At 35.4% G+C, this 26,511-nt stretch overlaps 1 protein-coding gene across 17 annotated transcripts in view; it reads right to left on the bottom strand.

Annotated features, from left to right (window-relative positions):
* Positions 1–26,511, bottom strand: part of FNBP1 (formin binding protein 1) — a 182,910-nt gene that overhangs the window by 51,804 nt on the left and 104,595 nt on the right. For all 17 annotated transcript variants that reach the window (XM_043982570.1, XM_043982568.1, XM_043982572.1 and 14 more), the window contains exons 5-6: positions 9,716–9,778; positions 9,228–9,332 (exon numbers count right to left, since the gene is read on the bottom strand). In XM_043982570.1, the coding sequence (XP_043838505.1) occupies positions 9,228–9,332; positions 9,716–9,778 (168 nt within the window). The remainder of the gene's footprint in view (positions 1–9,227; positions 9,333–9,715; positions 9,779–26,511) is intronic.

The raw sequence follows: 26,511 nt of genomic DNA, 5'->3' as shown, positions 1-26,511 counted from the left end.
ATACTTAAAAATTTTTTTTTACTTTTTTTCTTTTTGCAGGGCAATGAGGGTTAAGTGACTTGCCCAGGGTCACATAGCTAGTAAGTGTCAAGTGTCTGAGGTCAGATTTGAACTCAGGTCCTCCTGAATCCAGGACTGGTACATTATCCACTACACCACCTAGCTGCCCTTGTATCATACGTTTGTACTTCTCAGTAGCATTTGACATTATTTCCCATCACATTACTCTCCTGCATATTTTCTGTGTTTTCCTGTCTCTGTTCTTTTAGTTCTTACATGTCTCTGCCTGTTGATTTTCAGTCTGCATTATGATATCATCATTCTCAACATTCCCCCGTGAGTATAAGGCAAGGGTCCATTATGAGCCCTTTTGTCTTTTTCTTTCTCTCCTCTCATCTCTTCTCTCCTTCTCACATGGATTTAATTATCTTTATGATGATGAATCCCAGATCTATGTATCTAGCCTCAGTTTTGATGTTGAACTTCAGTTTCACAACCCCAACTACCTAATGTGGAATGTAATGTTCCACAATCATCTCAAATTCTAAAGTGTCAAGAATAGAATTTAATATCCTTATCCCCTCCCCCAGCCCTATATCTCTTTTAAGTGATCCTCTTTCTGTGGAGTCATGAACCTTCTACTCACCCAGATTTACAACCCTGGAGTCATCATCAAATCCTTGCTCTCCCTCACCCCATGTAGCCCATCAGTTTCCAAATCACCTCTACCTCCACAGCATATTTCCAACCTGGCCCTTCTCTTCATTTAGGCCCTCAAAACTACGGTGAAAACCTCCTAATTGGTCTACCTGCCTCAAAAGTCTCTACCCTAAAAAATAAAGTTTCTAGCCTCTCCAGACCATCATCCTAACTATGTCTGTCCAAATATCCTAAAAGCACAGGTTGAGAGTTGCTAGTGAATAAACTCCAGTGGCTCCCTATTACTTTCAGGATAAAATATAAACTCTTTGTGTATTTAAAACCCTTCAAAAGTAGACCCCAACATACCTCACAGCCTAATTACAAATAACTTCACTGTACGGATACTTTGGACTAACACAAGGATTCTTAACCTATTTTTTTTTTTTTTTGCATCACAGATCCCTTAGGCAATCTAAGGAAGTCTATAATAATGTGTTTAAATGAATGAAGGTAATGATAAATTTTAGTTATAGGTTAGTGGAAATAAACATGTAATTTTTCCCCATCCAAATTCACTGACATCCCCCCTCCTGAAATCTTTCCAGAAACCTCTTATGGGGAGGATCTGTAGCTGTCGGGTTAAGAACCCTTAGTTGAGCTAAACTGTGTTTCTTCTTGTTCTTCATATACAGTATTCCATCTCTTGCCTGTGGACCTTGTAATGGGGGTTATAGCAGCACCTAACTTGTAGGGTTATTGTAGGGATCAAATGGATATTTGTAAAACACTTAGCACAATGCCTGGCACACAGTAGGTACTATACATGTGTTTCTTCTCCTTTCCCTTCATACCTTTAGACTGGCTGTCTCTCATGCCTGGAACGCCCTTCCCTCCTTACTTTCATCTCTCAGGATCCTGTGTTTCTTTCAGGGCTTAGCCCATGTGCCACATTCTATTTTTTCACGTTAACTTTTATTTTACATTGTCAATTAATAAACATTGATTTTATCTTCCTTTCACTGCCCACCCTAATACTGGGAAAAACAATAAAAGAAAATGTCTGTCTCATTCTGCACTCTAAGCCCATCACCTCTCAGGAAATTGGGTTTCCTTTTTCTTCATTGCTGGATCTCTGCCTCTGGTTTATAAAGAAGAAGCTGGTGAAACAGAAGGAGTGTGTCCAGCTCCAGTGCTCCAGTTTTGGTGCAATCTCCTTCTACTCGCCTCTCCTCTTCCCTCTTCCTCATTCAAAGCCCAATCACAAGCTATCCTTTGTCTATTCTTTTAAACCCCTTTGTGATCCAACCTGGAAAGCTTAACAGGTTTGGAGTGACAGATCTGCAGGCTCCCCTTGGGTCTGGATTTCCTGCCCTGCTTAATCCTCTGCAGGTTTCAAACTATGCTGGAGGCTGCAACTAAGACTCTCCTCCATTCTTTGTTTCCAGGGTCACAGTCACACAACTGCAGTTTGCTTCTCAAATTGCTCAATGTACAGCCTAGATCTAGCCCACAACTGCTTTTCACCCTGGAATGCCAACCCCAAGCCCTGATCACTTTCTCCGACCACTCTAGAGCACTAGGTAATGATAGTCCAATATCTCAGCTCCTCCCTGTAAATTTCCCCCATACTACATCCATCAAGCTTTTTGTGGTCACTGCAACTACTAGTGCCTTCTTCCCCAAATCATTTGGTAATCGTTTTGTATATATTTTGTACACTTCTATATTTAAAAATGTTATATTGTCTTCCCTGACATTGCTTTGATTTTATTTCAACAGAGCCTAGCACATAATAGGCACTTAATAAATTCTTGCTTAATTTGCTGACTAAACTCCATCCTAGCTTTGCTAACAACTAGTTGGGTAACTTTAATCAACTAGTTTCCTTTTCTCCAAGTCCAAAAGAAAAGGAAATTACTGAAGACAAGGGTCATTTTCATTTTTGTTTTTCATTTTTTTTTCTCCAGCACCTAATACAGTGCCCTTTTTACATAGAAGGAGCTTAATAAATAGTTGAATTGAATTATATTGTTTTCAGTTTCACCCAGAAATAAAAATGAAAGATTGACACTAGATGAACTTTGTGGTACATTCCAGATCTATCATTATAATATCTATGTATAGAAAAGAGATTTAAAGCATTTAAAATGCCAAGTAGGGGTTACACTACAAAGAATGAATGCTTAATCTCTTTTCATCCTTAAAGGTTGGTTCCCTATGATGTACTAAATGTAAAAGTCAACAGGAAACTGAGGTTAGTAGAGAAACAATTCAAAAGCACACAATATTTCTTCATCTAGATCTATGAATAAGTTCTTCTACTTGGATATTCAGAAATATTAACATATAAAATGTCACAAGAAAGAATCAGAATATAAATTTAGTGTTTCTAATCTTTGTTTTATGTGATCAAAATAAAATAACTTAGGCAAGAAGAGTAACAATTCATAAATTATTAATTTTAAAAGGGAAGTAAACAATGCAGTCGATAACTTAAAAAAAATAACATCCTAAACATCCTATTACACACTTAGGAGTTAGCAGAAACACTTTTTAAATTCCTTCCAATGTAAAATCATCCCAATCCAAATTTTCTCTGAAAAGAACTAAGTTATACTAACAAAATATTATTACTAACAATAGAGGAAGGAAAAACATATTACATAAGGTAAAAATAGATTTTTTAAAAATTCCTGAAATGTTTGAATAACTATTTCCTTAGACTACCAATAAATTGTACTTTTGTCAATATCTTTATTTTTAAGCTACTATAGTGTAAAACACATTCTCTGAGCTATAATTAGTACAGTTGCTTTTTTCTCTTGTTGAAATTTACTTATGGGCAAATGGATAGATTTTCCATTCTCTAGTCTTGGACTCAGACTACAATAATCAAACCTGACAAACTGAATAATGTTATCTCAAATATAAACGTTTTAGCCTACTATATTTCATTATTAGCATGTACTAACCTAGCAATGTTCAAAATTATAATTATCTTAAAATTTCCTGACTGTAGAGATTAAAAAAAATTTGAGGTTGCTGTTTTAACAGACTTTTTTGTTTAGGTCATTAAAAGAAAAAATAGAAAGTTGTCCTCTAATTTGATTCCCTGTTGCCAATTGTCATATCTTCATGATCTTCCAGTTATATAAGCTAAGGACTCCCTACATTTATTGTTCCTACTTGTTTCAAAATGGGGCACTATTCAATCTTACAAACTCTCTATTACAATCTATTTCTTATTGAAGGGAACAGAAAAAAGAAAATTTGATCATTTCTATATAAAATCAAAGATCAGAAACCAACAGCAGGATGTTCTGCATAGATATACAGAGGGTTAAAAAAAAACCCACAGAGATATGACTGCTTACAGGATGTACATAAAAAACAGAGCAAAGAAACGTCTTTCCTGGAGTGTTTGGTAGCTGACCCAAGCCAAGTTGTATTTGTAAAAAAGAGAACAATTAGAGAATCTAAATTTTATTTATGTTGCTGATTCTTGAACTACAATGACATTTTTCTGACAATACTATTTGATTTTTTTATACCTCTAAATAAAAGAGAAAAAGATGGAGATCAAAATACATTTGCAGAGATGATTTCCTGCATTCAAACTAACCACTTCCCCTTTAAAAACAAATACACATCTATCTTAAAAAAACAACAACAAAACACAGCACATCCTAAAGTAAATACTTTCTTAACATAACTAGCTGGATATAGCACAAAAATGGGGGAGGGGGAGAATTTAAGGTGCCAAATTATACAATAAAAAAGTCAACCTAATAGGACCAAACAAAAACAAATAATTTGCTACAACTCATACGCAGAATAACTAAAACACTCATGCTCCACAGACTGCTTCCCCAAATGGTCAAAAAATCTGACACACTCTAGAAGCTTTTGCTAAAGCAGTACTAAATCCAAGTGCTGCCTGGCAAACACTAAGCAAACTCACTGTACTGAACAGGACTTCCTAAGTACTTGAGATTTATTTGTTTTCTTGGGTTATTAGGCAGATTAATTATGCTAATTAATTTCCTTTATAACTTTCAGTTTAACTCTGCTTGAATTCTTATCTAAATAAATTAGCATATATTTTGTAATTTAAAAACTGATTTTTGTAATCCTATTTCTTTCTCAGAAGTCTAATCACTACTGCAAAGTAAATTCAAGATCTCCCCTTTTAAAGAGATACCATTTATATTAACAAAGATCTTATCTTCAGTAAAAATGGATAGTTGAAAAATACAAGAATTACTTTTTTTAAATGTTTATCATAAATTGAAAGTATATAACCAGAACACATTAGAATTTAAATTTACTTCTAGGCTGTTTGGTATAAAAAATAAGTAATTTCCTCAAATCAAAGGTTATACATTATAGTGTCATTATCAGGTTCTTGAAAGAGCACCTATCACAATCCAGAGGGAGCTTCTTGCTCAGTCAATTCATAGTATAGTACTGATTTTGAAAGCAGTTTGTCTGTTTTTTTAGCAGATAAATTGTTTGAGAGACCAAAACTCTGAAATTGATACTACAGTTTCAAAAAACAATTTAAACTATTTACAGTTTCTCCAGCTATTTGTAACCACCAACTATAGTTTATGCTAAACAATATCCCATTTTGCACTTAGGAATTATGTAACAGCAAGGAGTCACAAGGCAAGGGTGAACAAGACAAAGGGCATTATTCACTGTCTGACATAGTTTAACACATGCACTTAGAAAACACTGTTCTCTCTGTCCAGCAATATTATTTCACATTCCATTCATTTTCATAACCTTTTTCTTCCTAACCCAAGTAAGAAGCAAACCAAGTATACAAAGGCGAACAATTAGACTAAGTAACACTCTTTGTATAGTTGTCCAATACAGTGGTTTCTAAACTTTTCTGATCATGCATGCCATGAGTAAACAATTTTTGAGCAATGCCTTGATAACTTTATATTAAGTTATATGCATGAGAAATTCATACAAAGATTTTTTCTTATGCAATAGTTCCCCTTCTATCCCAGATGCATTTATTTAATTTATGCAGAAGCATTTCAATGTCATGAAATCAAAATTCTCTATTTCATCTTTTGTGATTGCCTTTATTCTTATTTGGTTAATAACACACCTCCTACCCATAGCTGTAAATGTTATCTGATTTGCTTCTCTTTTAACTTGTTTAATGGTATATACTATTTAATAATCAGGTCACAAATTTATTTTGAATTTACTATGGAATATGGTGTTAGATATTTGTCCAAGTCTAGTTTCTTCCAGGTTGTTTTCTAGATTTCCCAGGCGTTCTTATCAAATAGGAACTTCCTTCCAAAGTAGTTATTGTTTTCAGTTTTCACACAGAGCTACTGAATTTAATTATCTCTAATTCTTCTTTGTTCAGTCTGTTTCATTGTTCTACTTCTCTGTTTTTTAACTAGTACCACAATGGTTCTTATGAATGTTGTTTTACCGTATAGTTTAGATCTGGAAGTGCTATTGCCTCTGCATTCCTAAACTTTTCATTATTTGTACTGGTATTTTAGATCATTTGTTTCTCTGAATGAATTTTGTTATTATTTGGAAATGATGACAAAAGACAGAAATATTCAGTGTTGGAGGAACTGTGCAAAGATAGGCACACTAGCACACTGCTAGTGGAGTACAACCATTTTATGATTATTTTAAATAATTCAATTATTTTATTTTCATTTCCAAATTTTCTTTCTCCTCTTTCCCTTCCCCACTAACTGCAAATGAAAGAAAAATAAAACCCATTCCAAATATGTATAGTCATACAAAACAAAATGAAAAACAGAAAAATAAAGAGAAGAAAATGTGCTTCAATCTGCCCTCAATCCAACAGCTCTCTATTTGGCAGTAGACATAAATCCTTTGGAATTGTAATGGTTCATTGTGTTGAGCAGAGTTGCTAAGTCTTTCACAGTTGAACACTGTTATAATATTGCTATTACTGTATAAATTGTGTTCCTGGTTCTGTTCATTTTACTTTGCAACAATTCAGCAAGTCTTTATGGGTTTTTCTGAAACCATTCCCTTCTCAGAGTACAATAGTATTTCACCACATTCATATGCTATAATTTGTTTAACCACTGCTCAATTGATAGGCATCCCCTCAGTTTCCAATTCTTTGCCACCACAAAAAAGTTATAAGGGCAAAGAATTGGAAACTGAGGGAATGCCCATCAATTGGGAAATGGCTGAACAAATTGTGGCATATGAACATAATGGAATACTACTGTGCTATAAGAAAGGATGAGCAGGCCGATTTCAGAAAAACCTGGAAAGAATTATATGAACTGATGCTGAGTGAAGCTAGCAGAGTCAAGAAAACATTATACACAGTAACAGCAACACTGTGCAATGATCAACTGTGATAGACTTAGCTCTTCTAAGAAATACAATGATGCAAGAACAATTCCAAAAGACTCATGATAGAAAATGCTCTCTACATCCAGAAAAAGAACTATGGAGTCTGAAGGCAAATTGAAGCATACAATTTTCACTATTTTTTTGTTTTTTTCTTTATCATAGTTTTTCCCTTTTGCTATTATTTTTCTTTTGCAACATGACAAATGTAGAAATATATTTAACATGATTGTTCTGTATAACCTATACCAGATTGCATGCTGTCTTGGGGAGGCAGGAGAGGATGGAAGGGAGAAAAATGTGGAACTCAAAATCTTACAAAAATTAATATTGAATGCTTTCTTTACATGTAATTGGGAAAAAATAAAATGCAGTGGGCCAAAAGTCATGAAGGGATTTCAATATTTAATGACTCCTTTATTTTTTTTTTACAATACCAAGGCATCATATACAGTATAAGAAATATTTGCATTATATATATATGTATATAAAGATAATTTTCAAGAAGTCATTAAAAAATCAGACTCCTTCATGACTTTTGACCCACACTATACTATTAAGTTTAAAAAAAAAAAGAACTGCTATAAATATATTTGTACACATGGGTCCTTTTCTTTCTTTTATCTTTTTGGGGTACAGATATATCTATGATATGGCTGGGTCAAAAAGTAAGTACAGTTTAACAGCTTTTTGGGTACAGTTCCAAATTACTTTCTGGAATAGCTGCACTAGTTTACAGCTCTACCAATAGTGCATTGGTCTGTTTTCCTTTTTCTCTTCTTCTATACTATTTCATTTGAGCTACCATGTATTTAATTACCATCTTTATCCTGATGATTCTTAAATCCACCTATCCTGCCCCAATCCATCTGCTTACTACCAATATTATGTTCTCCAACTGCCTTTTTGACATCTCCAACTGGATGTCCAATAAACATCTTAAAATCAACATATCGAAAACAGAATTCATTATCTTTCCCCCTAAACTTTCCTGCCCTCTTGGCTTCTATTACTATCAAGGGCCACACCATCCTCCCAATAGCTCAGGCTTGCAACCTAGGAATCATCCTTGACTCCTTGCTCTCATCCATTCGCATCCAATGCACCCTGTCTTCCCTCTTCTGACACTACTACCACTCTCTAATGTAGGATCTCATTACCTCATACCTGGACTATTACAACAGCCTGCTGGTGGGTCTACCTGCTCAAGTTTCTCGTCAATTTCATCCACTTTCCATATATCCACCAAAGTGGTTTTCCAAAATTTCAGGTTTGTCTCCCTTAAAAACTATCCTCCTACTCTGGTGGCTCCCTATCACCACCAAGATCAAATACAAATCCTCTCAGTGGATAGAGCACCAGCCATGGAGTCAGGAGTACCTGAGTTCAAATCCAGCCTCAGACACTTAACACTTACTAGCTGTGTGACCCTGGGCAAGTCAATTGCCTCAACTGCCTCACTTAAAAAAAAAATCTAATCTTTTATTTGAACCCCTCTAAATTATCAAGCCCCTCTAAATTCTAGTGTCTTCCTACTATTAATTATTTCCTATTTATTCCATATGTAATTTTTATGTATATATTTGCCTGTTGTCTTCTCTATTAGACTATCAACTCCTTGAGAGTAGCAACTGTTTGTTTTTTTTTTCCATCTCAGTGCTCTTCATACCCCCCATAACTGGTCAGAGAGCCCACTGAGAGAAATGACCTAGCAGTTAAAATAAGAATGACACTATTTATCCATCTGAATAAGTGGAAGAGCAAAAAGACTTCTAGGACTTCTGTTTATGTCAGCAAAATTACATTTTCATATGTGAACTAAAGTTCAAAAGCATTTAGAAATGTCTAGTGCCTGGGGATTCCTGTTTTATTTGGCAATCAACTGTAACAGGAAGGGTGCTTTTTCTTTAGAAGATTATTAAGGTCAGCATTCTCATATACTTTTCACATAAGGTACCAAAATATTTGTCATTTTTTCTTAGTGATAACACAAACAATAAATATTCTTCAAAAATTCACAATGGTAACAGAACTACTGAATTTCAAATCCCAGACCTCAAAGTAATAACAAAGGAGAAACATCACAAATAATGTCCTTTCAGAGGGTGTAAAAGTGGAACTTTGGGCAGAACTGATTCAAGATAATGACAAATAGTGACACAGATAAATAGGGAAGTGAAAGAAAAAAATATGACAGAGTATACCTTTTCAACATCTGCTTTTGTAACATTAATGTCAGCATCCATTTTTTCAAAATACTGTTGTGCTCTGTCAGCTTCTTTGCAATCTCTCTCAAATCTTCGTTTACTCTAAAAGAAAAAAGAAAAGTACACACTTAATTATGAAACCATTAGATTCAAAGAAGCAAAATGTTACTTAAAATTAAGCTCAATAAAGAGAACCTGTGACTAAAATAATTTGCTGTAATCAGTGTTACAGACTTTCACTTAAAACATGCATACATTTGTTCCAGTAACAAGCAAGAACAAATACCTAAAAGTTGTCTAATCCTGACAATGTAGGAAAAGAATAAAATGTAGGTGAGTAGACAACATTACTACTTGTTAAGAAAATGTAATATTGATTATACTCCTTTAGGACCCACCTTATTTGGAACTGTTTTGGAAACAAATTGCATTAAAGTCACTTTGAAAGAGTCTATAAACATATTTCTTTAGGAGAGTTCACTTACTGATTCAAGTTGTTTCCAGCAAGTTTCAATGTGTTGTTGTGCCTTCCGACCATCATGGAAATGCTGGAGGGAAAAGAAATACAAAAATGAAAAATCTTCTTGCATATGAAAATAAATTTGTAATCAAAAGAAATTTAGGAATTTAAAATGATCAAAAGAAAAACAGTAAAATGGATTAAGGGCAAGAGTTGAAGAAGATATGTCCCCAAATTTCTAGCCCAACTACATATACTTTGGATTTAGCTGATGTATCAAACTGTTTTGTTTTGTTTTTTTTCTATTTCCTTCCTGATTCTTTATTATATGGGATGACTCTCTGGGGGGGGGGGGAAGGACTGGAAAATAAAGGCGATTTTTTTAAAAGCTACCAATGAAAACCTTAAAAAACCAAAATTTTAATTCCAAATAATAAGAGTATACTTGGGGGGGGGCGGGGCAATGAGGGTTAAGTGACTTGCCCAGGGTCACAGAGCTAGTAAATATCAAGTGTCTGAGGCCAGATTTGAACTCAGGTCCTCCTGAATCCAGGGTCAGTGCTCTATCCACTGCACCACCTAGCTGCCCCCAAGAGTATACTTTTATAAGTCATTTATAAGGTACAAATATACCTAATTTAAGAAAAAGTAATTTTAAAAATTTAGTTTACAAAAAAATTTTAGGTCATTATTTCAGACTGAGGACAGAACTTCACAATTTGTGGGGTCTATTATGATCCTATCAGTTGTCAGACAACTGCATATCCCAGAAAAAAAAAAACAAAACAAAAAACACAAAGCCATCTCCAATGCTTAAGCAACAACTACACAGTTCAATCATCTTGTCCAATGATACTAAGATAAATAGTAGAGTTAATGCTAATTAAAATTTTATGGAAAGAGGTAAGTTTAAGAGAAGAAATTAGTAAGAAAATAAGAATTCCTCCAGATTTAAACTTTAAAAGATAAAGATAGTTTTTCAAACTAACAGAAAAAACTCATTGGACTTTCTAAAGCTTGAAGAATTTCTACAAACATAATGAAGCATAAGCACATTTCCTGCCATTTGAGGATCACTCTATTGTAAGCACAGCATAGGTACTTTTACCAACTGGAGTGTGACAATCTTTTTTTTAACCATAAAGCTTTCTGCTAATTTAAATGTATTGTTATTTTTGGGTTTTTTTTGTTTTTTAGCGAGGCAATTGGGGTTAAGTGACTTGCCCAGGGTCACATAGCTAATAAGTGTTAAGTGTCTGAGGCCAGATTTGAACTCAGGTACTCCTGAATCCAGAGCGGGTGCTCTATCCATTGCGCCACCTAGCTGCCCCTAAATGTATTATTTTTTAAAGCCTTGCTTCCTCTCAATACCTGATTTTAAAAGTATTCTTGCATTTGTGATATTATTTACAATAAAAAGTCTATGAAAATTATATCCCACAGTACTAATACTTGACAATGTGATTCTTGAGGTACTAATTATGACCTCTGAAATATTTTGTAGAACAGGAAAGGCTAACAGGGCAGGAAATTGTTGTCCTGATGTTTAAAAAGAAGAAGTAGACTCATCAAACTAAGTTTGTGACCTTGACTTTTATTCCTAGCAAAATTCTAAAATTCATTAATAAAAAAGGTCAGTTTATAGATGCTTAATAAGTAATAATAATGATAATTAATGGCTAGTACAGGTTTAACAAAAATTGACCGTATAAGAGTATTTCCTTTTCTTGGACATGTTATTAAATGGGTAGATATGGGGAGAGCCTTTTTTTCCTGATAACAAAGAAATATGTATGTGTGCATGTGCGTGCACACGCACACACACACACACACACACACTCTATAACATTACTTGCATTGAGGAAACACTGTAAGTTGTCCCAATAAATACGGGGAGGACAGGGACAGGGAACAAAGCTGCCCCTTCTTCCCACTATTATCAGACAAAGTTCTAGAAATGGTAGTGATAGTAAAACATAGGCAAATTAATACATAAACACTAGCAAAGAAGAGAGAAAATCATCTCCATTTGTAGGTAACAAAATAGTTTTCACTATTGAGAACACAGAAATAAAAACAACATATTTAAGCAATGTGACAACATACAAAACAAATATGCAAAAAATCATTGGTATTGCTCTACCAAATTGAAAAAAAGATCTAGAAAGGCATAACAGAAAAGGAAATCCCATTGGAAAGATTTGCCAAATAAATAAAATGCCTGTTTTTCAATTGACTAAGCCATAATGAAGACATAAATTCAAAGATAAAATATTTCTAAAGAAATAAAAAGTGAATTAAATAAATGGATATTTCCTTACTCATGATCATGAAACAACAATATGATGGAAATGACAATATTAATTTATAGATTTAGGGCTATACCATGCTACCAACTAGTTATTTTATAAAACTTTCCAAAATATTGACAAATAAGAAAATTCATTTGGGGGAATACAAGATCTACAATCTCAATGGAAATAATGAAAATAAATATAAATGAAAAGAGAATCATAGCTTGAGAACTCAAAGAATACTATAAACCTAAAATCATCAAAACTATGTAACACTAGTCCAAAAATAGAAAAGTGACCATTGAAACAAATTATGTAAGTAATTAAATGAGATAATATGTGTAAAGCATTTAGCACATCTCCTAGCACACAATTTATTCTATTCCAATCAAATTCAATGTTCCAATGTTGGAAAAATATTTTTAAAGTGTACAATAACCTTTTATTATTAATCTGCATTATAAGTATTTTCTCCATCACTTTAGGTTTAGACAATCAACATAACAGTAAATCAAGTCATGATCTGTAGCATTTACAATTTCCAAGTTGTAAAATTTCCACTGAAAATTTAACAATCTAATAGCTAGTAGAAGTCGGTTCCAGCAAATCACTGGGAAGAATGCCCCTATTTATTAAGAACTGCTGGAAAATCTGGAAAACATTTTGGCTTAAAAAAAAAATAGTTGGTTTAGACCAGCACTATAGCTATATAACAAATTTGAAAGGGATAGCTGAACTTAAACATAAAAGATATATCATAGGGGGCAACTAGGTGGTGCAGTGGATAGAGCACCGGCCCTGGATTCAGGAGGACCTGAGTTCAAAATCCAGCCTCAGACACTTGACACATACTAGCTGTGTGACCCTGGACAAGTCACTTAGCCCCAATTGCCTCACCCCCCCAAAAAAGATATATCATAATCTCACTACTGATTGTCATAGGCCCTTTAACCTACTCCATTTCCAGCTTGGGGAAGTTAACCCTTCCTTAGGCAGCCTAGTGGCCCCTTGCTTGAAAGAACATAGTGATGCTAGACTTAGTGGAAATATCCAATTAGTTTAGCTCTGCTGTAGTTCAGAACACTCAAGCATAAAGTGATATAGCAGCTTCAGATACCTGGAAGCAAGGATTACAAATGTGTGTCAAAGCTAGGTGGAAGCACAGTGGATAGAGCACCGGCCCTGGCTTCAGGAGGACCTAAGTTCAAATCTAGCTTCAGACACAACACTTACTAGCTGTATGACCTTGGGCAAGTCACTTAACCCTCACTACCCTGCAAAACAAAACAAAAACAAATGTGTATCGAGGACAGCTAGGTGGCGCAGTGGATAAAGCAGTGGCCCTGGAGTCAGGAGGACCCAAGTGCAAATCTGGCCTTAGACACTTGACACTTACTAGCTGTCACTTAACACTCATTGCCTCGCAAAAACAAAAACAAACAAACAAAACAAATGTGTGTCACCACACCTGCCTAGACAGAAACATTGTAAAGAATAACAAGTTTGAAAGACTTAAGAACTCTGCTCAATAATGAAGCATGTTACCTAACTCATGACAGAGATGTGATAAGACAGCCATGGTACAAAGACATACATTTTTGGAGAAGACCTTTGTGTAGATTCATTATACTCCACTATGCTTATGGATTACAAGGGTTGGGGGGGTTTCCCCGTTTTTAATGCAAGTGATATATGAGGAAATAAGCAGGGTTAGCAATAGTGATGACAAAAATTAGGCCACTGAAACATTTTTTTAATGCACAGAAGAAAACAGAAAGAAATTTAAAAGGAAGCACAGATAAGCAGGACAGTTTTGAAAGTACCATGTTGATTTTACTTTATACATTATTTAAAAATTGGTATGAACAATGGAATACTATTGTGCTGTAAGAAATGATGAGCAGGAGGAGTTCAGAGAAACCTGGAGGGTCTTAAGTGAGCTGATGATGAGTGAGATGAGCAGAACCAGAAGAACATTGTATACAGTATCATCAACATTGAGTGTTGACCTACTGTGATGGACTATATTCTTCTCACCAATGCAATGGCACAGAAGAGTTCCAGGGAACTCGTGATAGAAGAGGATCTCCAAATCCAAGGGAAAAAAAAAAAGAACTGTGGAGTATAGATGCTGATTGAATCATACTATTTCTTTTGTTTTGGGTGCTATTGGTTTTTTTTTTTCTTTCTATTTTGAGGTTTTGCATCACTGCTCTGATTCTTTCTCTTGTAACAGGATTAATGCAGAAATAGGATTAATGTTATTATGTGTATATATGTGTGTGTATATATATATATATATATATATATATATGTATAGAGATATATAGATATAACCTATATCAGATTACCTGCTGTCTAGGGGAGGGGGGAGGGAGGGGTGGGAGGGAGAAAAATCTGAAATTGTAAAGCATGTATAAACAAAAGTTGAGAACTATCTTTACATGTAATGGAAAAAATAAAATACCTCATACATAAAAAAAAAATTGGTATGAAATGGAAATTTTTGGTTTCATACAGAATATTCATGTTCTGATATGTTTATGGAAATGTTCATTTTTTCTGTTTTAAGTTCAGAATAAAAGCCAATAAGGTGAGGAACACTAACACATTGTTAGTGTGACTAAACTGGTTCAATTATTCAAGAGAAAAGGATGTTATTTTGTTTTTAAAAAGTGACAGCAACTAGGCTCTCCATTATTACCACTATTACTCAATATTATACTAGAAATGCTAGCTATAGCAATAAGACAAGAAAAAGAAATCAAAGTAAGAGCAGAAAACAAGAAAACAAAAGTATTGCTTTTTGCAGACAATATGATGATATACTTAAAGAATCCTAGAGAATTAACTAAACAATTAACTTTAAAAAAAAGTTGGAGGATATAAAATGAACATACATAAATCATCAGGTTTTCTAAATATTATCAACACAGTCCAGCAAGAAGAGCAAGAAAGAGAAATTCTATTTAAAATAACTGTAGATAATATATGATACTTGGAGTCAACCTGCCAAGAAAAAACCCAAGAATTATGTAAACACAACTACAAAACATTTTTCACACAAATGAAGTCAGATCTAAACAAATGGAGAAATATTAACTGCTCATGCATTGGTGGAGTCAATATAATAAAGATGACAATTCTACCTAAATCAATTTATTTATTCAGTGCCACACCATTCAATCTACCAATTCAATCTTTTAAAGAGCTAGGAAAAAAAAATTTATCTGGAAGAGCAAAAGGACAAGAATATCAAGGGAACCAATGGGGAAAAAAATGTGACAGAAGGTAGCCCAGCAGTATCAGATTTCAAACTATATTACAAAGAAGTAATCATCAAAACAATCTGATACTGGCTAAGAAACAGTAGTGGATGAATGGAATAGATTAGGAACATAGAGTAAAAGTACACACAGCACTAAATTACTATAGTAATATAGCAGGATTCACACATTGGGGCCAAGAACTCACTGTGACAAAAATTCCTAGAAAAACTGGAAAGCAGTTTGGCAAAAACTAGGAATAGACCACAATCCCCCACCACCAGATACCAAGATAATGCCAAAATGGGTACATGCTTTAGACAGAAAGGGTGATATCCTAAGTAAATTAAGGGAGCGTGGAAAATTTTACCTGTTGGATCTATGGATAAGGGAAGAATTTATGACCAAAAACAAAAGAGAAAGGATCACAGGTAGCAAAAATGAATAATTTTGAATACATTAATTTTAAAAGTTTATGTACAAAGAAAATCTACACAGTCAAGATTAGAAAGAAAATAGGAAATTGGGGGAAAATTTTATAGCAAGTTTCTCTGATAAAGGCATCATTTTTCAAATATCACCCCAATGTCATGGTCCTCTTTGAGAATGAAGGACAGGGTGGCGCAGTGGATAGAGCACCGACCCTGGAGTCAGGAATACCTGAGTTCAAATCCGGCCTCAGACACATAACACTTACTAGCTGTGTGACCCTGGTCAAGTCACTTAACCCCAATTGCCTCACTAAAAAAAAAAAAGAGAGAGAGAATGAAGGACAAACAACACTGAAAACTGGAACATAAACTATATTGAAAGAAAAAACTGAAGGCAGGGTGATTTGTAGAATAACTTCTTCCCTTCAACCTCTCATTTCATCTGACATATACTTGCAAATAATATTGAATACAAGGGTTGAGCAAAATAATGAACAGGAGTCCTTTGTACACATTTTTTTCAATTTTCTCTTAGAAATACTGATTTTGGGGGCAGCTAGGTGGCGCAGTGGATAGAGCACCGGCCCTGGAGTCAGGAGGACCTGAGTTCAAATCCAGCCTCAGACACTTGACACTTACTAGCTGTGTGACCCTGGGCAAGTCACTTAACCCCAATTGCCTCACTAAAAAAAATAAAATAAAATAAATACTGATTTTTTAACTAGTCACATAAGAAAATTTCTTTGCTCTGAAACTAAAAATTATACAGAATTGCATGGTATATTTGCTGCTTAATAGTATACAAAGGCAAAATATACTTTATTTATACATACAATAAAATAGAAATAAATAATAGCTCCAAATTTTAAATAGAGATTGATGAATGGGTGAAAAAAAATAATACCTCTTTTAAAGTTACAGAAGGAAATCATTACATCATTTCTCTTGTCCAAGTTTAGAAAGGATACCCTGTTTCTCAAAATTAAGAAAATACATCTTACTTTGTGTAGGAGTGTTTTGATTTCTTATTTTTCATGTAATATCTGAGCTGAAGACATCTGATTATATTTGAAGTAGAATTTAAGCTTTCTTATTTTAAAATATCTTTTGCTTTCATGCCTTAAACTTACATAAAATAATAAATTTACAATAATCTTCGAGATAAAAAAAATCAAAGAAAACATAAAATAAGGGAAAGAACTGTCATTACAAACTAGTCAAGAACAATGATACATTCCAAAAGATGCTGATAAGGCAGAGTTTAAGATGGCAATATAATCTGGTACGATTCAATTAATTTTATCATATTATACAGTTAAAAAGCAAAAGTGGACAAATAAAATATATTAACAATGAGAACTGAACAATTAAAAATCATAGCATTGGGGCAGCTGGGTGGCGCAGTGGATAGAGCACCGGCCCTGGAGTCAGGAGTACCTGAGTTCAAATCGGCCTCAGACACTTAACACTTACTAGCTGTGTGACCCAGGGCAAGTCACTTAACCCAAATTGCCTCACTAAAATAAATAAATAAATAAATAAATAAATAAATAAATCATAGCATTAAATTTTCCTTTTGCTCTGATTCTTCTCTTACAACATAACTAACATGGAAAGATGTTTAACATGCTTGTAATATATGACCTATAACAAACTGTCTGCTAGCCTCAGGAGGGGGGAGGGAAGGAAGGGTGGGAGAAAAATTTGGAACTAAAAAAAAATTTATATATAATTGGAAAAAAATTAAAAATTAAAAAGTTAAAATTAAAGTTTAAAAAATTATAGCAATAGGGGCAGCTAGGTGGGGCAGTGGATAGAGCACTGGCCCTGGAGTCAGGAATACCTGAGTTCAAATCCGGCCTCAGACACTTAACATTTACTAGCTGTATGACCCTGGGCAAGTCACTTAACCCCAATTGCCTCACTTAAAAAAAAAATCATATCAATAAAGCAATAACCATCTGTTAGCACTTTATCATGAGTTTTAAATAAATCTGAAACCCCACAAATTTAAAGAAATATGAAGATTGAAAAAAGGAAAAAAGAAAAAGTTAGAAGGTAAATATCAATGATAAACAGTATAAATTTTCTCAAAATTATATCATAAAATAGGGAGTCGGGAATGTTACCTTCTAAATTTGACAACAGGCTTCATGGTTCTAAATTAACTTGAAAATATAAAATCTAAAAGTGGTCTATGTGCAAAAGCTGTAAAGGAATTAAAGAAATCCAAGAGATAGTTCATGATGTCATGAAATGCCAAAAGATAAACTTTGAAAATAATTTATATTGGCACATTAAAAAGTAATTATATGTATTATACAGCAGTAATCATCAAAACAATTTGATACTGGCTAATAAATAGAGTGGCGGATCAGTGGAATAGATTAAATACTCAATACCTTATATTAAGTGACCATGGTAATTTTAGTGTTTGATAAACACCAAAGATCCAAGCTTTGGGGACAAAAACTCACTATTTGACAAAAACTGAAGGGAAAACTGAAAAACAGTATTGTAGAAACTAGGTACAGACCAACATCTCAAACCAAATATCAAGACAAGGTCAAAATGGATGCGCAGACAAAAAGGATGATACCATAAGCAAATTAGGGGAGTATGGAAGTTTACCTGTGAGATCTATGGATAGGGGAAGAATTTAGGACTAAATGAGAAATGAGAGATAAAGAGCAATAAATAAAATGGATTACTTTGACCGTATTAAATTAAAAATGTTTTGCACAAAAAAAGCTTCAATGCAACCAAAATTAAAAGCAGAAAACTGGGGGGAAATTTTTACAATGTTCATCAATTAGGAAATGGCTGAAAAAATTGTGGTATATGATTGTAATAGAATATTATTATGCTGGGGCAGCTAGGTGGTGCAATGGATAAAGCACCGGCCCTGGATTCAGGAGGACCTGAGTTCAAATCCAGCCTCAGACACTTGACACTCACTAGCTGTGTGACCCTGGGCAAATCACTTAACCCTCATTACCCTGCAAAAAAAAAAAAAGGGGGGGGATTATAATCACTTTCAAAAAAAGAATATTATTATGCTATAAGAAATGTATGCTGATTTGAGAAAAATCTAGAAAGACTTACATATGCATAATCTATATCAAATTGCTTCCCATCTCAAGGGGGAAAGGGATAGAGTTTGAAACTCAAAACTTAAATTGGGGAAAAAATAAAATATTTTTTAAAAATTAAAGAAAAATAATTATACTTCTTTTTCTGATATCAAACAATTAGAAACTGAGGGGTGTCCATCAATTGGGGAACAGCTGAACAAGTTATAGAATATGAACATTATGAAATATTACTATACTGTAAGAAATTATAAGAATGGTTCCAAAGAAACCTGGAAAGACTTATATAAAAGTGAGGCAGAATGAGATGAGAACCAGGAGAATAAATTGTACTATATCAACAATATTGTAAAGATGAACAGATTTAAAAGATTTGGGAACTCTGATAAACATAATGAACACAAACTCAATTCCAGAGGACTCATGATGAAATATGCTGCCAACCTCCTGATATGATATATAAGTGATGGACTCAGGGTTTGGATTGAGACATTTTAATAAAATGGGCATTGATCAACATAACTTGTAATACATCATTATAATCTAATCAAAGGCCTTGCTGGAAATTAGGAAGACAGAAGAACTTTACAATGAAATTAAAAACTAAAACTAACTGAATTCGATAATAAGCCTTATCAAATGACATGACATAATAACTAATACAATCCAAAAACTAACAAAGAACTTTAAAATTTCAGCAATGGAGGTGAGTTCAGAGGTCACTAACCTGAGCTCTTCTACAACATCTCAGAAAAATAGTTATCAAACCCCCAATTGAAGACTTCTAGTGATGGAAAATGCACAATTTCAATCCATTACATTTTTGGATAGGTCTATTCTCAAGTTTACATCAAGCTGAATTCTGCCTCTTTAAAGGAACAACCAATTTTCATTTGGCATAGTTTCAAGAACCTTCACTATTATGCTTGCCCTTCTTTCTACTTGACTGCCAAATCCTCTCTAAAACGTAATATTCCAAAATACTTATAACAAATGTAATTTGATCAAGTAACAGGACAATAAGATTATCCCTTACCTTCTTGTAGAAATTATACACTATAAGTCTCTTAACATAGTTTAAGGCTGTAATATTGTTTTGGTCTGCCATCTCAAATAGCTAACTTACACTAACCTTGCAGTCCAATAAAACCTATGTATGCATCTTTCATCCTGTATTTGGATTTAAAAATTAACTGCTTGGGGCAGCTAGGTGGCACAGTGGATAAAGCACTGGCCCTGAATTCAGGAGGACCTGAGTTCAAATCCGGCTTCAGACACTTGACACTTACTAGCTGTGTGACCCTGGGCAAATCACTTAACCCTCTTCCCCTGCCCCCCCCCCCGAAAAAATCAACTGCAAAAGTGTAGTACCTCATACTTACTCATCCTTATTAAATTTCATCTTATTAGATTTAGATCACTGAGATTCTTTTTGGGGTACTAAATGTATCATCCAACATATGCTTAGCTATTTCTTCCAGCTTCATGTCATCCACAGTTCTCATAAGTAATGTCACAGAATCATACATATAATTTCTGAATGTTAGAAGTTTTTCCTAATAGCAAATCAAAATATGCTTTTTTTCTAATCCATAATTAGAATTCTTGGTTTTGCTTTCTGGGGGCAAAAAAGGACAAATCTATTGCCTCTTCCCCATAATAGCTCTTAAGATAAACACTGTGATCATGACACACTCCTATCCTTCCCAGTCACATCTTTACCAGTTTAACCATCCCAAATTCCTTCAATTTGTCCTTATGGTATGGAATCCAAGCCCTTTAACATGGTGGGGGGGGGCGGTTTGCCCTCCTATGAAAACTTTCTAGTTTATTAACATCCTTTTAAAAATGTGGCACCCAGCTCTGAGCATAAAACTCTACATGTGTTCTGATAAGAGCTATCACCTCCTTATTTGTGGAGGTTATACCTGTCAGTGTAGCCCAAGAATGTATTTGTTTTAGCTGTCATATCACAATGATTGGAATTTCCTAAAACCCTCCCATATCTTTTTCAGATAAACTATTTAATTATGCTTCTTCCAATATATACTTGTAAAATTGGGCTGGTTTTTTAAAATTAAATGCAAAATTTTACCTTTTTAAAAAGTCATCTTCCTGGAATCAACTCAACATTATAGATCAGAGGTGTCAATCACGTGGCCCACAGTTTGTTTGTTTGTTTGTTTGTTTGTTTTGCAGGCAATGGGGGTTAAGTGACTTGCCCAGGGTCACACAGCTAGTAAGTGTCAAGTGTCTGAGGCCAGATTTGAACTCAGGTCCTCCTGAATCCAGGGCCAGTGCTTTAACCACTGCGCCATCTAGCTGCCCCCTGGCCCACAGTTTAAAATGGGATTAAAATATAATTAGGGAATATTCAACAAAATAAATAAAAACACAACAGATACTATTTTTTTTGCAGGGCAATGAGGGTCAAGTGATCTGCCCAAGGTCATATAGCTAGTAACTGTCAAGTGTCTGAGCCCAAATTTGAACTCAGGTCCTCCTGACTCCAGGGCCGGTGCTCTATCCACTGCACCACCTAGCTGCCCCCAATAGATACTTTTTTAAAAAAATTAATAAAGTATTTTATTTTTTCTCGTTACATGTAAAGATAGTTCTCTATAGGTTATATATATGTACATATATATATATATATACACACATAATAACATTAATCCTATTTCTGCATTAGTCATGTTATAAGAGAAAAATCAGAGCAATGATGAAAAACCTCAAAATAGAAAAAATAACAGCACCAAAAACAAAAGAAATAGTATGGTTCATTCAGCATCTATACTACACAGTTCTTTTTTTTTTTTCTTGGATTTGGAGATTCTCTTCTATCATGAGTTCCCTGGAACTCTTCTGTACCATTGCATTGGTGAGAAGTATCTAGTCCACTACAGTAGATCAACACTCAATGTTGATGATACTGTGTACAATGTTTTTCTGGTTCTGCTCAACTCACTTGTCATCAGCCCATGCAAGACCCTCCAAGTTTCTCTGAACTCCTCCTGCTCATCATTTCTTACAGAACAATAGTATTCCATTGTATTCATATACCACAACTTGTCCAGCCATTCCCCAATTGATGGGCATCCCCTCAACTTCCAATTCCTTGCCACCACATAAAAAGCAGCTATAAATATTTTTGTACATGTGGGTCCCTTTCCCCTTTCCATGATTTCTTTGGGAAAAAGACCCAAAAGTGGTATTGCTGGGTCAAAGGGTATGGACAGCTTCATCGCCCTTTGGGCATAATTCCAAATTGCTCTCCGGAATGGTTGGATCAGTTCACAGCTCCACCAACAATGCATTAGTGTTCCAATTTTCCCACAGCTTCTCCAACATTTATTATTTTCCTTTTTTGTCATTTTAGCCAATCTGATAGGTGTCAGGTGGTACCTCAGAGTTGTTTTAATTTGCATCTCTCTAATCATTAGAGATTTAGAGCATTTTTTCATATGGGAATAGATAGCTTTGGTTTCTTTATCAGAAAACTGCCTGTTCATATCCTTTGACCATTTCTCAATTGGGGAATGACTTGGATTCTTACAAATTTGATTTAGTTCCCTATATATTTTAGAGATGAGGCCTTTATCAGAAGTACTGGCCACAAAAATTGTTTCCCAGATTTCTGCCTCCCTCCCAACAGATACTATTAATATGTGGTTTTCTAAGATAATATGCACCTCCAAGGATCCTTATGTACAGTATAATGTTTCCCATTTTTATTTAACACCACTGCTCTAGACCTTCATCATCATCATACCTTTCTCTTTTCCTTAGTGATGAAAAGGTCATCATTAAGAAACTCATTATCATGGCAGATTGCTTTAGCTTTGTCACTCATACCTCATCAGTTTCCTCAGCTCTTTCTTCCCCTATGATTAGATGATTAGAAGGCAGATCAAAAAAAAAAAAATTTTCAGGGCTCAAAAATCCCAGCAATCTCTTTTATTTGCCACCAGCTTGGTTTTGACTTCATCATCATGACCATACCTCTACTTGGATATCTTTATGTCTGGGGTTTACAGCCTAGATTTTTTAAGAACAATGCCTTAACCTGAAATCACTGTGACTCTCATAAATTGGTCAATAATAGGGCCTAGCCCAAGCCTCACTGGCTATTGTTTGGCCTTTTAATGGCTCAGAGTGAAGGAAATATCAATTGCTTTGGTCTGGGACAGAAACCTGGAGGGCAGCCTCCCCCCAAAACTTTCTTCTTCCCTCTCTCTCTTCCTCCCTCCCTTCTTTTTTTCCTTTTTTTCTCCTTTCATTTCTTTTGACTAGGTAAAGGAGGCCAATCATTGCCTCACTTCTTACCTAGCCTTAATCACTGAAATACCCATTGCCTTGAGGCAAACTGAGACATGGGAAAGACCTTAGCTTAAAAAAGCCAAAGTCTGGGACCATCTCCAGTCATTCTGATGTATATCTTGCCAATGGACCCAGTTGGCTCTGGAGAAGAAAGTGAGGCTGGTGACTTTGCACAGCCCTCTCTCACTTAAATCCAATTCAGTGCAAGTCATGATATCACCTCCCAATGTCATGGTTCTCTTCCAGAACAAAAAATTAGCACTACCACCCTGCCACCAAACCCCTCCCTCCCCTTCCCCTTCCTTTTCTATACTGTCTTCTCCCATCATACTATAAGTTCCTTAAGGAAAGGGACTGCTTTTTCTTATTTATATCCCCAGTGATTAACACAATACCTGGTATATAATGGGCACTGAAATTTCATTAAGAATTCCTCTATGCTTTTAGCTAAATCATTGATAAAAATGTTAAATAGCACAGGGTCAAGCACAGATCCTTGGGGCACTACACTGAAGATTTCATCTATAGATCACAGGATCATAGATTCAAAGCTAGGAGGCACTTCCCCACATTTTGAGAGAGGAAATTTTAAAAGAGGTTGTGACTTCCCCAAATTAACACAGGAAACATTTAGAAGAGGAAGAATTTGGACCCAAGTTATCTGAAACCAGAGCCAGGGGCCTTCTTATTGTATCCTACCCTCTCAATGTTTTCATTCTAGTCACTGAAAAAAATATTAAGGAGAGGACCAAAAACAAATCATATTGAAGGATTCCATCAAAGTTGACACCAATCCACCGTTGATTAATAAGTTAGCAATATGACAGATCAACTAGCATTTTCCAACACCTACTATGTGTCAAACACTCTGATAAATGTTATGGGAATGAAGACAAAATTGAAACATCTCTACTCCATAGGCCCTTACATTCTCTCTGATCAGAGACAGTACAGGTCCATCTCCACAAAAGTATACTTTTCATATGAAGAATCAGTTTGTGATTGGATAAAACGTGAATAGTTTATATATAAATCAAGAATATGCCAACTTAAGCTCCATTTAGTGTTGCTTTTGACCTTAATAGTAGTATCTCAATAACATATGACAAATTATAAGAACTTTACCACAATGTTGTATTAGATCCATGCTATATATTTGAAAGTACTTAAACTAAGTAACCAAAATGTCTGTATCCAAAATTCTGGTAGCTTTTGCCTACTGACCTCCAGGACAGTCCCTATTTATTTCCTCAGTGAGTTTAGTGCCAAGTCCACAGTCTTTCCTCCAGAAATCCTGACTTCATACTAGGCAACTTCAATATATATACTGATACTACCTCAAATAGACAAGCCTCCTAATTCCTCTACTTGCTTACTTTACATGAGCTAGTCTTCCATCCCACCTCAGCTACACACAGAGATCTTGCTGTCATTCAAAAGTGTTCCATTTCCATGCTCAGGAAGTCTGAAATTTCTCTAATCACAATTTATTATCATTCCATCTCTCCTTCTGCCATGATCTCTAAATGCTGTATTTCATCATCTTCTTGACCTCAAGCTCTCAGTTCTTTAACAGGTCATTAACCCTCCACTGGACACACTCTCTTCTCTTCCCCATCTTGACCCCTTGGTGAACTACTTCAACTCTATTCTGTCCTCTTTCCATAAGTACCTTATATCCTTACCATATAATTAATCTGATCCTGCCAAGCCTCGACCTTGGATCATTCCCACCATCCACTGTGGACTTTGTTCCTACCCACACAGGAACTGAAGGAAGCTGGGGGAAATCCCAAAACTGTGCTGACTGGGTCCACTACACAGTATGTCACATCACCACAAATAACCTCAATATGGCTAGGCAATCCTTTTACAACTCCCTATGCAATTCACTATCCCACTCAGCTGAGCAGCTCTTCCAATCTTTTCACCCCTCCTCAAACCTTTCATAGCTCTCAAATGCCCTATCCTCTCAGCTGGGAGGCTTAGCTGTTTTACAGAAAAAACAGGCCATTTGTCAAGAGCTTCCTCTTCTCCTTTCTTCATCTCAAATCACCCAGGTGCCTTCTGTCACAATCTCCTCTTTCATGCCTGAGCTCATATGAAGAGGTGGTTCTTTTCTTTGCCAAGGCAAATGCCAACACATGCACAAGTAAACCTATTCCATCATATCTCCAGCAGATTGTACCCTCCATCATCTTTACCTTCTCTCTGTCTACTGGCTGGTGGTCTACTACCTACAAATATGGCCATTTAACCCCCTCCTCAAAAAATCCCCATCTGATCCTTCTATCCCCACTAGCTATAGTTTCATGTGGCTAAATACCTTGAGAAGCCCACCTACAACTGATGCCTCCACTTCCTTTCTTTCCTCTCACTCTCTTCTTAACTCTCTCTACAATCCGGCTTCCACCCTCATCATTCAACTGAAACTTTTTTCTTCGAAGTTACCAACCAAGGGGCAGCTAGGTGATGCAGTGGATAAAGCACTGGCCCTAGATTCAGGAGGACCTGAGTTCAAATCTAGCCTCAGACACTTGACACTTACTAGCTGTGTGACCCTGGGCAAGTCACTTAACCCTCACTGCCCCACCACAAAAAACCCCCAAAACCCAAAACAACAACAACAACAACAAAAACAAAGTTACCAATGATCTCCTTTGACATTGTCACCATTCTGGTTTAAACCTTCATCATCTCACACTTGGATTTTTGTGACAGACTCCTGGTTATTCTCCCTGACTCAAGAATCTCCCCAATACAGTCCATCCTCCACTCAGCGGCCAAATGAACTTTCCTTCCCCCCCCCCCTTTTTGGCAGGGCAATGAGGGCTAAGTGACTTGCCCAGGGTCACACAGCTAGTGTCAAGTGTCTGAGGCTGGATTTGAACCCAGGTCCTCCTGAATCCAGGGCCAGTGCTTTATCCACTGTGCCACCTAGCTGCTCCCTCAAATAACTTTCCTATAATATCTAACTATGAAAACTCCCATACATTTATACTCCCTACACGCACTCAATAAATTTCAATGGTTCCCTATCACCTCTGGGATCAAAAACAAAATCCTGTTTTGCATTCAAAGCCCTTCTCTTTTTAAACTTTCCCAGTCTTTTTAAACCATATTCATCTCAATGTACAATCCACTGACACTGCCTCCTTCCTTTTCCTCACATAAGATACTCCATTTCCAGACTCTAGGCATTTTCACTGGCTATCCCACCTACCTAGAACTCTCTCCTTCCTTATTTCAACCTCCTGGATACCCTGGCTTCCCTTCAAATCTTAGCTAAAAAGTTACTTTCTACAAGAAACCTTTTGTGGTCCCCATTAATGCTAGTGTCTTCCCTCTACTGATTATTTCCAATTTATCTAACACATATCTTGTTTTTAAATAGTTGTTTTCATGATGTCTCCTCCAT

Source organism: Dromiciops gliroides, chromosome 2, assembly GCF_019393635.1.
Source record: "Dromiciops gliroides isolate mDroGli1 chromosome 2, mDroGli1.pri, whole genome shotgun sequence".
NCBI classification, from domain to species: domain Eukaryota; kingdom Metazoa; phylum Chordata; class Mammalia; order Microbiotheria; family Microbiotheriidae; genus Dromiciops; species Dromiciops gliroides.
The sequence above is the reverse complement of the archived record's forward strand: the minus strand, read 5'-3'. Positions and strand labels throughout refer to the sequence as shown.